This window comes from Hippopotamus amphibius, chromosome X (genome assembly GCF_030028045.1).
Source record: "Hippopotamus amphibius kiboko isolate mHipAmp2 chromosome X, mHipAmp2.hap2, whole genome shotgun sequence".
Classification (NCBI taxonomy): domain Eukaryota; kingdom Metazoa; phylum Chordata; class Mammalia; order Artiodactyla; family Hippopotamidae; genus Hippopotamus; species Hippopotamus amphibius.
The window spans coordinates 72,992,858-73,005,879 of NC_080203.1; the positions used below are offsets into that span (position 1 = coordinate 72,992,858).

At 41.2% G+C, this 13,022-nt stretch overlaps 1 protein-coding gene across 1 annotated transcript; it reads left to right on the forward strand.

Annotated features, from left to right (window-relative positions):
- The first annotated feature begins 898 nt into the window (after positions 1–898).
- MAGEE2 (MAGE family member E2) lies at positions 899–3,148 on the forward strand. The gene has a single exon (XM_057718818.1). The coding sequence runs from the start codon at positions 1,039–1,041 to the stop codon at positions 2,608–2,610; it is 1,572 nt and encodes a 523-aa protein (XP_057574801.1). The 5' UTR covers positions 899–1,038; the 3' UTR covers positions 2,611–3,148.
- Positions 3,149–13,022: the final 9,874 nt, after the last annotated feature.

A 13,022-nucleotide genomic window follows, 5' to 3' on the forward strand; every position in this document is an offset into this window, starting at 1 on the left:
AGACTAAACTGTAATTCATTGCTTGTTGCTTCTTCTGTGTTTGTACCATATGTTAATTGTCCCTCCATCAGAGCATATATTTTCAACTACTTTAATTAAGAGTATCTTAAATAAACAGGGCTCATCATCTGTGAAGGGCAGATGGTATGAGAGAAAGTACTTATGCTTGAGACTCTGACAGACCTGGGTTCAAATCCTGGTCTCTTCCACTTGTTGCCTCAATTTTGACAGGTAAATTCACCTCTCTGACTCAGTTTCCTCATCTGTAAAATAAGGATCATTAAGAGTAGCTACCTAATAGCTACGATTAAGTGATTTAATATGAGATAAGTGAAAATACCAGAAAGTGTCTGGTACACAGTAGATGCTCCATTATTATTACCATTGTTTGAACCTACCCCAGAATGTAAGCTCTACACAGAAAGAGATAATCATTATGTTTGTCCTCTGGTGTACCCCTAGTACCCAATACCGTGCCCAGCATGTGACTTATACTCAAGAAACATATTGAATGAGTGGATGAATTAATGAATCCGTGAAATAATTCTCATCTTTAGCATCCTCCTCCTCTCCGAACCCTCTACTGTCTATTAGCTTTATACCTCACAGAAAAACTTTGTGGTGCATCATTGAACATTCCCCATCCCTTACCCTCTTTGCTTTACCTCTGTTTGTTACCCCCTTTCATGAATCTTTTCTCTAACAAGTTTAACTCCCGCAGCAACCACTTCAACAACCCTCTCAGGCCAAGACAGAAGTAGGGGGCGGGAGTTTGGTATTGGGAGAGGGGCGTGGCCACCACGCCGCAGAATTCCACTGCGCCTGCGTAGGCTGCAGCAAAGCCTAGCGCTCTGAGGTTTGCAATCGTTGTTGGCCGGTGGTAGTGTAGGAAGATCGCTGCTCTCACCAGCTCTCACTTCTGATCCGCCCAGCTCCTGGCTTTCTGGCTTCGGCTTTGTGCTGAGGCGCTGACACACCTATCATCCTCTCTCCAACGGATCGCTGACCTCCCCGTTCCTGTTTCTGTCTCCCGGAACCATGTCTCTGGTAAGCCAGAATGCGTGCCACCGCAGCGCAGAGACCACTGCAGATTACGGCGACTTCCATGGTGAGATACAGGCTACTAATGCCTCCGGGCCCCCCACCTCCATGCTAGTTCCTGACGCCCCCCAGGGCCCTCAGGCGCCAATCGACTCTCAGGGTGCCAACACTTCCCAGGCTGCACAGGACCCGGACGACCTCGAGGTGCTGATTGATGAGCAGTCCCGACGTTTGGGGGCGCTCAGGGTCCACGACCCTCTAGAAGACAGGTCAATTGCTTTGGTGAATTTCATGCGAATGAAAAGCCAAATCGAGGGGTCTATTCATCAGACAGAGATGCTGGAGTTCCTCAGAGAATACTCAGATCAGTTCCCTGAGATCCTCAGACGAGCCTCAGCCCATCTGGATCAGGTCTTTGGGTTGAACCTGAGGGTTCTTGATCCGCAGGCTGATACCTACAACCTAATCAGCAAACGGGGTCTCCAGACCACTGATCGGATAGCAGAATCCCTGGACATGCCAAAGGCAAGTCTCCTGGCCTTGGTCCTAGGCCACATTCTCCTGAATGGTAACCGGGCAAGAGAGGCCTCCATTTGGGATCTGTTGCTAAAGGCTGATGTGTTAGATGAGCCCCAAATAATCAATATCCCCTTTGGGAACACAAGGAACCTCCTAACTACTGACTTTGTGCGTATGCGGTTCTTGGAGTACTGGCCAGTGTATGGCACTAATCCCCTTGAATTTGAGTTCTTGTGGGGCTCTAGAGCCCACAAGGAAATCACAAAGATGGAAGCCCTGAAGTTTGTGGCAGAGGCCCATGATGAAGAACCCTGGAGCTGGCCAGAAGAATATAATAAGGCCCTGGAAGCTGACAAGGCCAAAGAAAGAAGCCAGGCTGCTGGCTTGGAGTTCTGGTCAGAGGACACTATGAATGATAAGGCAAATGATTTGGTCCAGTTGGCCATTAATGTCACAGAGGAGTTAATGCCTATACATCAGGATGAGTTGTTGGCTCACACTGGTAAGGAATTTGAGGATGTGTTCCCAAACATCCTCAGTCGAGCTACTCTAATCCTTGATCTGTTCTATGGGTTCTCTCTGATTGAGGTTGATACCAGTGAGCACATTTACCTCCTTGTCCAGCAACCAGAATCAGAAGAAGAGCAAATGATGCTAGAGAGCCTGGGGAGACCCACTCAAGAATATGTGATGCCAATCCTCGGTTTGATCTTCCTGATGGGCAACCGCGTCAAAGAGGCCAATGTCTGGAATTTGCTTCGGAGATTTGGTGTGGATGTAGGGAGAAAGCATGCCATCACCTGCAAACTTATGAGACAGCGCTACTTGGAATGTAGGCCACTGTCTTATTCTAATCCAGTTGAATATGAGCTTCTGTGGGGTCCTCGAGCTCACCTTGAAACCACCAAAATGAAAACCTTGGAGTACATGGCCAGGCTGTACAGAAAGCAACCACAGGACTGGCCAGAGCAATATAGGGAGGCTGTTGAAGATGAGGAGGCCAGAGCCAGATCTGAGGCAACTGCCATGTTCTTCTTTGGGCCCATGTGAAGTCTGGGGGAAGTGTGTCACTTCCGTTGGGTGGCATCAGTTAAAGGGGCCCTGGGGAAATGGGCACTGGGGCCCCAAATCAGAAGTTGAGCAGGGTTGGGGTGAAAAGTACACATCGTGCTTGCTATTTGTGTTCCATTTCCAATAGTATTTCCTTCCTTTTAATATACCCTTGAATTAGATTCATGATCAGTGTTTATAAATGAAATTGCTCACTTGCCATTCCTGTCTTGTTTCAATGTAAAAGCTCATATAGCTGCATAAAGTGTATTTGTAATATATACATCTTTCTATGGTGTGGAAGAGAATATATAGTTGTTCTTTAACCGTTTGAAATAATCAGTAAAATGGTCTGGTACAGGAGTTAAGTAACAACAGTAATAACATACACACAACAAAAACAAACACAAAATCACTGATCTGTTGATGTTCTCCCATCGTGTCTACTGTTTTATATTTTTCAAAAAATACTGGTATTTAACCTGTATTTGCTTTGTGGTTCCAGAGTGTAGTAAAAAATAAAAGTATAATGAATTAGGCTCCATGCTTAAGTACTTTTTTATTCAACAAATATTGATTAAGTACCTGCCATGCTCTAAGCACAGTTCTTTATGCTGGTAATATAAGGGTGAGGAAGACCCAGCTGAGCCCCAGGGCTTATGGGGGAGGGGCTGTGGAAGTAAACCAACAATTATATTATTGCTGTGGCAAGTGGTATAATAGGGGTAAGCTCAGAGAGCTGTGAGAGTTTACAGGAGTAACTCCCAACTAAACTTTGGGTTCTGGGAGGGGACGATAAAGGGGCAGGGATGTCAAGCAAAGGATGAGTGGAGGAGTGGTCGGGGGTAGTGTCAGGGGAGGAGGAGGTGGTATGGAGAGCTGGGGACAAGTTAACCTTTAGTGACTTCTGTCATAAGACCTGAGGTTGGGGAGAGGGAGGGAGGGAGGACTAGTCCATGAAGTCAGGGGCAGTATGTAAAATAGCTTCGCGGGATTTACTTGTAACTCAGAAAGACAGTGTTGAAGAGAGGAGTGGGAGGTATAAGCCTGTGGCAGAGATAACAAAGGTCCATATCCTCAGAGAGTGGGTCTTAGGAATCAACAATGGTTCTCCTGAAGGCAGCTGGTTTTGCATCTCGGGTCAGACAGAACAATCCAACTGGAGGAACTCTGCATGGCAACTTCTGCCTGCGCTGTTTGTTTCTGCACTCAAGCCATTAAGGTGAGTGTTAGTATTTTGGTTCTCTTCATCCAGATACAGAATCTCGCAGCTTCTAACCCTGCTCGCGGCTCTCCTCAAGAGAACCGGCAGCTAATAATTCCTGTAAGGGAGCCTTGGCTCAGTCGTGGATGTTATACGTAACGTCACCTATAACGCGAGGTGGTGGGAGGAGAAGGGGGCTGGCTATCAGTGACGTAGGTTTTATGCTTCCTCACTTCCTGGCACCCATAAGCTTTCTGCCTTTTCATCCATTTAATCACTAGGGGCTACCCCTAACTGCCACTTCCTATCAGATGGGAGAGAAGACTTTCCTCACATTTTCGTCAGCCTGAGGAAGAGAACGACACAACCGTCTCGCCGGGGGGAGGGTACAGACAGAGGGAAGATACACCCTTTCGGACCCCAAGTCCAGCAGCCTGGCAGAAGCCGAATTAGAGCCGCATGCTTGGGGAAGCCACTGCGCAGGCGCACTCCACCGTTGCCTGGGAGATATAGCCCCCACTAGTCTCAGAGATCTCCGGGTATCCCTGCATGCCAAGGAAACCTGAACGCAAAGGGCGGGATTTTCGGTGACAAGAAAATGAGTAACTGGAGACACTGAGCTAAAGGGGTTCTGGAAAATAGGATGGGGGTGGAATTGTGATGCAGGAGAATATTCAATTCAAAATCTTGGACCTTGAAATATGGTACTGATTCTATGCTAAACTGAGAGCCTCTCATTCTTCAGCCTCCTTGGACCCTTAACCTGTACATGCTTGTGGGGCAGGAAAAAGAGGCAAGCTGATTAAAGTGCCAAGTTTTTCTTGTTCTCATTTTTTTTTTTTTTGGATTGGTAAACTCCTGGATCCTCAAGCACATCAATTCTTCTGGGGGCACCAGCAGAACTTGCCAAGGGGAAGATGTTGCATATGGACCAACAATAATGTAAAGCTGCCAACTTTTTTAGTACTAAATTTTGCCAAGCACTGTGCTGGGTTCTTCACCTTGTTTAGCTCCAATCTCTCCACCAGTTCTCCAAGAAGCATTTTAATAGTTCTATTTGACACTATAGGAAATTGAGGTAATGTGCAAGGTCACACAGCCAGTCAATGAGAGCTGGGATTAGAGTCTAAGGCTGCCTTTGGCTACAATTCACCCTGTTTACAGCGCATAGCATCACAGGCCTCCTCCAGCCTTTGTTATGTTCTCACTGAGATTTGTTGACTCTCAAAAAATGTAAGGAAGGGTTGTATGCCAGTCTGGGAGGGGTAAGACAACAGCCTTCCAAAGAAGGATGAAAGTGAAGCTGAAATTTCTCCAGGCTCTTCCTTGTTCCATCACTGGGGCTCCATGACAGCTGTGTAGGTGTCGAATATGTATTTCTGTCCATTCTCTCTACACTGTCCTATGAATCTTCCCTACTTTGATCTCCTCTGCCAGCTTCCAGCCTTATCTGCTAGCTTTTACCCAGGGAGATTCACTATTTCTGAGCCTCTAGAAGTGTTGGCAATGTTTTTTTGTAATCCTGAAAGAACAATGACCTGACAGAGCTCCTGCCTTGCCCAGGGGAGCTCAGGATGCAAAAACAGAAGTGGGAAATAGCCTCTGGGTCCCAGATGCCACATGTAGTTTCCCAGAAGTAACAAAGGTGAGGCTTGTACAAAGCACATACCTATGGTAAGGGAAAGGGTGTAGAATCTCAGTGGCTATAGCCATTTCTTTGAAGGTCATGAGAGGCCTGGATACTTACCTTTATTCATGTACCAAATTAGAATTAGCACCCCTTAGGAGAATTAGTTAGGGGTGGAAATGAGTGTATGGCAAACAAGACTTACAAAGGATGTTGTATGAATTACTCCGAAGTACAATCACTGTTAAGCCTTTAGAACACTGGACAAAATACACTTCTTATCTGTGTGAATTAATTTAGAAAATGGTACAGTCTGAGTTCATTTGCAGACTCTTTGGGCTATTGATACCCAACAAGTATTGAAGTTTTGGCCAAGGTGGGGCTTGCAGGATGGATGTTGGTTAGATATGGGCTCATCATCCTGTATATACAATGCTATCCAGAGTCCCCTTTGATTTATCATTTGGATACTTTCTGGGGAAAAAAAAACGTTGAGAACACATTCATGTTCAGTTGCTGAGACCCAGGAGCACCCTCTTTTGGAGAGGATGGGTGGTTAGGGAAGCTTTTTCCTGCCCTTCTCTTCATCAGTTTCTGTATACTTGTTATCACAGGTAAGCATTACAGTCTGAGGAAAAGCTGAGCTGGAATGACAAATGTGGACTTCAAGGCAATTCTCCCAACCCCAGGATTGCTGCCCCTAAACCCTCTGATACCAACATTCTAGGCCAGTCTGTAAGTACCCTTCAGGTTCAGACAAGGACCCCACCGTCTCCTCCTCCCTTCCTAGAAGGTATCTCCATACAGACAGATTTCTCACTCAACAGAGTTTCTCTTCTCCTTCCATGAGTACTCAAAAATGTCTTAAGAAATTGCCTGCAGCCAGGATTTGAGGCTAGTTGCAAAGAAAGTTGCAAAAGAATTATCAGAGTAGGCCCTGCACTCTGAGACATTTTTGTTCTAGTCCCCATAAGAACACACTAAGCATAAGGAGGGGACAGTACATCAGAATGGCTATGAACTGTGGATCTGGACAATCCTGGCTCTGTCGCTTCCTAGTGTGTGACCTTGGTCAAGTTACTCAACATCTCTTTCAAGACCACTCAAAGCTGTTTTCAAGAAATTGGTAAAAAAAGCCCAGGGTCACACATTTATTATTTGATGATGTCAGAGCTATAACCCAGGCCAATCTTAGTCTATTGGTATTTCCATCCTATACCACTGCTTTTAAGAGTGATACTTGTCAACACCTTGGTAGCTGAGTTCAAATGAATACTGGGTTCTTAGATTTACTAGTGTTTGTTTTCTGTAGTAAATAATTCAGGTAAATATTAGCCCCAAGTAGTTATGAATTACTGAGGTTTAGCTGCATTGGTAATATATTCTTTATATTTTTTACAGACATCTATTAACAAGACACTTTTTAAGGAGCTCATGTGGTCTCTTTAAGTAGGCCTCAGTGACCTACAGACAATCACCTGCTTTATACACCACTCCAGGAGTCCCAAACAGTGAGGATGACTTCTCTTATAAAAAGGCAGGGTTAGGAAGGGATATGGGAGCTGAAGCCTAAGGTCTGAGCAGCCTATCTCAAACTGCCTCACTCCTAAAAGCATTTGGTTTGGCATGGGCTGGCCAGGGTAGAGCACCTGTCCTCTGAATGTCCACTTCCTTTGGAATATAGAAGAGAAGGAGGATGTAGAAAGGGAGGACACAAGGACGGTCATTGCTTCTGAAGCTGCCCTCTGTCCTGAAGCCTCAACCACACCTCAGAGAAGCTTCCCTGCTGGTGAGGGCTGCAAGATACAGGGTGCTCTGGAATGGCCTCAGCCTGGATTGCACTCCTTCTGCAAGACAAAGAGGACTGCTGTCATAGAAGATGTTCATTATTCCAGACAGTGAGGGAGACCACCCTGAGATCCAGCTATAGAGGCAAGGTGTGGAGAGCTGGATGCACACAAGACTGCTCTCTTTTCTCTGAATTGGGGGCAGGGTGGGGGAGAGTATAAGGCCTAGGAGGGAGAAAGTAAGGAGAGGGAGCTTTGGCACAACTGTTAACCATTTATATAATGTCTCTTCATACAAATGTGGCCATGGACATCCTCACGGTTCCTAACCAGGACATGCTGAGTGAAGAGAAGTTAATCATCAGCTCTGACAGGGAACAAACTGGCCCCTGAGGTCAGTGGCAACCCTACTAACCCCACCAACAAGGAGCCAGACCAAGTTCAGACCAATCCTCAGGTAGTTCCATCTAAGACTGTCTTGGCCCCTGAGACTCACCTACACTGGAGGAGGCCCCTAGATGTCGGGCTTGTCCAAAAATCACCTACCCGGTTCAGTTTAACAAGCAATTGCTGAATACCTGATATATGCTGGCCTTGTTATATTAGATATTGAGACAAAGAGATTATTCAGATAAGGCCCCTACCTTATCTATGTTCCAACTCTCTATTCACCTTTGAGTCTGGTCAACTATATGATTTATCTATTAAGATTTTGATTTCAATTTGTACCTTTTTCATTTCTAGAATTTCTAATTATTTCTTTTTCAAATATACCTTATTTTAAAAACTAAAGACCCCATTCTTACGGATTACAGTCCTCTTTTCATCTCTTTAAACATTTTAAGCACTTATTTTCTTTCCAGTTCTTTTCATCTTTGTCTATTATTGCTTATTTCTTTAGTTGCAAATTCTGCATTTTGTTGGGTCTGCTCAGTACCTAATGATGATAAGTTTTTGTATGTGCATTGTAATTTGCATCTGTGTGCTAATCTTTAGCTGGCATTATTACCTTCTGAGAGACTCTCTAAGGCTGCCTCTGCTGCCAGTTTCTCCCTCTTGGGGAGGAAGGGTGGAGTTATGTACTGTCTGGTGCAGCTGTTCTTCCCCAGTCCTTTCAGCACAGACACAATGTCTTTCTGAGCTTGGAGGCTCTCTTGAGCTCCTCTGGAGAGAATACCTCCTGCCCCATGGAAGCCTTCTCCTGTATATATGTCTTTGAGATGTTTATCCAATTCTCTGCTGCCTTTTATTACTCAGTGCTCTTACAGTTTATTCCTTTTATAAATCTTTAGAATCATTTAAATGGGATTTTGGAAGGAAGAGGAAAAGAGGGATATAATCCCACATCATGACCAGAACACAACTTTTATTTTAATAGGTAAAAGTTGAAGTCAATCTAAATTCTCACAGCAAATATTTTGGTTTTACTTGTTAATATATAGCCCCTTGTTTCAATGAAACGGTATAAAATATTTGGGAATGATGGAGTAGGGACAATTAAAGAATAGCAAAGTTTGGTAGATATATATTGTTAAATACAAAATACAAGCTATGAAACAATGGAGTCAATATTATCTTGTAAAAATGTATGTGTAAATAATGGAAATATATTTCTTTTCAAACTGATGAATAGTGATATGGTAGGCAAAATAGCAGTCCCTCAAAGATTTCCGTGTCCTGATCCCTGAAACTTGTGAATATGTTACTTTACGTGGCAAAAGGGACTTTTCAGATTGATTCAATTAAGTATATTGAGTTGGGGAGATTATCCTGGATTATCCAGATGGACCCGATGTTATCACAAGAATCTTTATAAGAGGGTGTCAGGAGGATCAGAGTTAGTAGTAGGAGATGTGACAAACGAAGCAAGAGGTTGAAGTTATGTGAGGAAGGGATCCTGAAACAAGAAATGCAGACAGCCTCTGGAAGCTGAAAAGGCAAGGAAGTGGATCCTCCCTTCAAAGCTTCAAGAAAGAACTAGCCCTACTGACATTTTGACTTTAGTCCAATGAGACTGATTTTGAACTTCTGACCTCCAAAATTGTAAAATAATACATTTTTGCTGTTTTAAGCCACTAAATTTGTGATAGTTTGTTACAGCAACAATAGGAAAATAATACACGTGCTTACTACAGGGCAGAGAAATTTAGATTTGAGTCTACTTTTGCTTGAAAAGAAATTAACGTTCAGATAGATGAGATAAACAAAATACAGTGTTTAAAGCAGCTGAACCTGTCCACAACAATGAGACTCTGGTGTTAGCTTATGACTGTTAAAAAAAAATTGAAGTGTTGCAATACCCATGTAGGAGAATGCAAAAGGAAAAAAAATGCAAGTACTTACATGTTTCACAGAAGTATAAAGTGATAGTGGGTTATGTAGGGCTACATTGAATACTATAAAAAAATTTAAAGGAATTGCTTGTGTCCTGTACCCTGCAGTTTCATTTCTAAGAATGGATTTTGAGAAAACATTCTTGGATGCAAGTTTATATTTGGTTTGAATGTATCATCCCAGGTTGAATTTAAATGAAGAAAAACACCAACTAAAACTAAAAACACCAACTAAATCTTCAAAAGTATTTGATTGGTAAGGAAAGTAAAGGTCTTTCTATGTAATGGAAAGGCATACAGACATCAGAATGACATTCAATAATGGTATGATATTCAATAATGGTTAATAACAAGGAAGTTCATTTAGGAAACAATATTGAGTGTGACTCAATTTCTATGGAATAAAAAAGGAATATTTCTCCAGCCACAGTATAATCTTATTTATCTTTGGTTAGTGCTTTTACAGGTGTTTCTATTTTTAAAAATATATTCTAATATTCATTTTCTTAATTTTCCACAGTGGAATTACATTTGTTCTAATGGATTGAAGAAAACACCAAAGGCACACAGTGATAACCTCTTTCTTTTGAAAAGGGAAGAATTTAAATGTTCTGAATGAGGGTTGGGTTGAGGAGACAATCTCTTATGCTGTGGGTGGGAACATACATATGAACAGCTCCTTTGTGGAGGGTCTTTTGACAGCAAAATAACATTTTTAAAGGTTTTCTCAGGAAATAATCCAGCAGATAAACATAGATCTGGCTATACAGATTCCATAGCAATATTGACTGACCAGGCTAAAATTTGAAATGATTTTAAAATTAAAAATTAGTTACAAGCTGAGACGAAGCGAGAGAGTAGCACAGACATATATATACTACCAACTATAAAATAGTCAGTGGGAAGTTGTTGTATAACAAAGGGAGTCCAACTCGAGGATGGAAGATGCCTTAGAGGACTGGGGCAGGGAGGGTGGCGGGGACTCGAGGGGGGGGAGTCAAGGAAGGGAGGGAATACGGGGATATGTGTATAAAAACAGATGATTGAACCTGATGTACCCCCCCAAAAAAATAAAATTAAATTAAAAAAAAATTAGTTACAGAAAATAGGATTTGTTAATTAAATTGAATGGAATTCTGTCATTGAGCAGGAAGGAGCAGAAAAATATTTAAAGGCACATAAATGCTAAAGACATCACTTTGTGATAAAAGGAAAATATTCGGTATGATTATATTTTTGCAAAAATAGGCATATATACACAAAATTTATACAATGGAAATTAATGCTCTCAAACTTTGGTCACATCTCTGTGTTACATGGAATTCTAGTGATTTTTTTTAATCTTCTTATCCTGATTTATTATTTGTCTACAACAAAGTACTGTGTCTTGTGTAATAATATTTTAAAGCCTGTACAAAACAATAAGAACCAAGGAGTTTTAATTAATTAAATGAGCACAGACCCAAAGTAACTAAAGATACCCCATGGAGGTATTCACTTCGGCACTGTATCACATTACCCATGGGATACTACCTATATTGGAGCAACTTCAATGAAAGCCATTTGGCAACATTTCGTTCAAAGCTCTGAAATATACAGGTATTTTCAAAGTGCCACTTAGCCTTGTGAAATCTTTGCCTCATAGGTAATTCTGAATATCAGCACAAATTTAAATACAAGGATGTTCTGTTCACCACCACCTACTTAAATTGGGAACAATTTGAATCACCTTGAATACTCAGCAATGTTGGAGAGGGTTGAGAAAACAGGGAAAGTAGGGAATTTAAGGTATTACAAGCATTGCAAATTATGTCACAGAAGAATTTTTAAAGACACAGAAAATTGAAAAATAGGGTTTTAAAACATTTTGTTTTAAAATAATTGCTGATTCACAAGAAGTTGCAAAGGTAGTACAGAGAGATTCTGTGTACTTTTCTCCCAATGTTTCCCAGTGATTACTATTTAAATATGTGTAGAATAATATCAAAACCAGGAAACTGACATGGATATAAATGTATGTATGTGTATAATTCTATGTCATTTTATCACATGTAACCACCACTACACCCAAGATATAAAACTATTCCATCCCAACAAACATTTCCTTCTTGCTAACCTTTTTAGTCATCACCCACACTCTACCCCTCATACACTGCTGCCATCCCTTATCCCTGGTAACCACTGATCTGTTTTCCATTTCTATAATTTTGTCATCTCAAGTAGGTTATAAAAATGGAGTTACATAGCATGTAGAGTTTTGAGATTGGCTTTTAAACTGAGAATAATGCCCTTGGGATCTATCTAAGTTGTTGCAGGTATCAATAGTTTGTCCCTTTTCACTGCTGTGTAATAGTCCATGATATGAATGTACCACAGTTTGTTTCACCTACTGGAGGACATTTGGGCTGTTTCCAGTTTTTCACCATTAAAAATAAAGCTGATATGAACAAAGTCCCTTAGATTCTTTATTTTAGGATAGTTTTTATCATAAATGGCTGTCAAATTTTGTGAAATGCAAAAAAGCATTTGATCATATGATTTTTCTGTCTAGCCTATTAATATAATGGTCTACATTGATTGATTTTCAAATATTGAACAAGCCTACCTCCATGAAATAAACTTCACTTAGTCATAGTGTATAATTTTTGTGTGCACATATAACAGCTTAGTTCTATTTGCCAATATGTTTTTAAACAAAAATAAACAGTGGTTTTATTGATTACATATATTTTCAGTTCTAGTAATATATATTATAAACTTTAAGAATTAGAAATAAATGACTTTATTTTTTAACAGGAATAATCTAGGTTATGGCAGCATGTTTGATGAATATTATTGAAGTCCTGCACAGTCAACATATATGTACTTTTCAGAAAATCAGGAAGTCACCATCCAAGCTTTATATTAGGTCACAATACAGTTACCCCTATACACATTTAATTAAGTAGAAATAAGACATTATATGTCTTCTTTTCTGGCAAATCCTCCATTTCAATCATGCAGATATATGCCCCCAAAGTTATTTTCTTATACTGTACAAAATTTACCTTTTATCCACAAGAGCTGTTTCAAATAACTTTCACCCTGGAAAACTACAAAGGCATAAGGCAGTAACAAAATGCTACTCTGGCCTTTGTATGTTGAATACTTCACTTTTGCCTAAAACCCCGTTTTACAATTAAAAGTAAATTCATCCCACATTGTAATACTTACTTAGGAAAGTCTTTTTTGTGCACATGTTTGCCACAAAGATGGAAAATGTCAACTCATCTGAGCAAGTACTTGGCAGGTTACAGAAAGAAAACAGGACAGTGGGAAATGAAAATGCTTTAGTGTCTGACAGCTCAAGAGACTGAAGACTGCCACCCAAATTTCTCACCTTCTTCCTCCATGTCTTTCAGACTGAGTACTTCCAAAGAGCCTTTGCCTCTTGTCTCCTTTTTTATGAGCTCATCGATTTC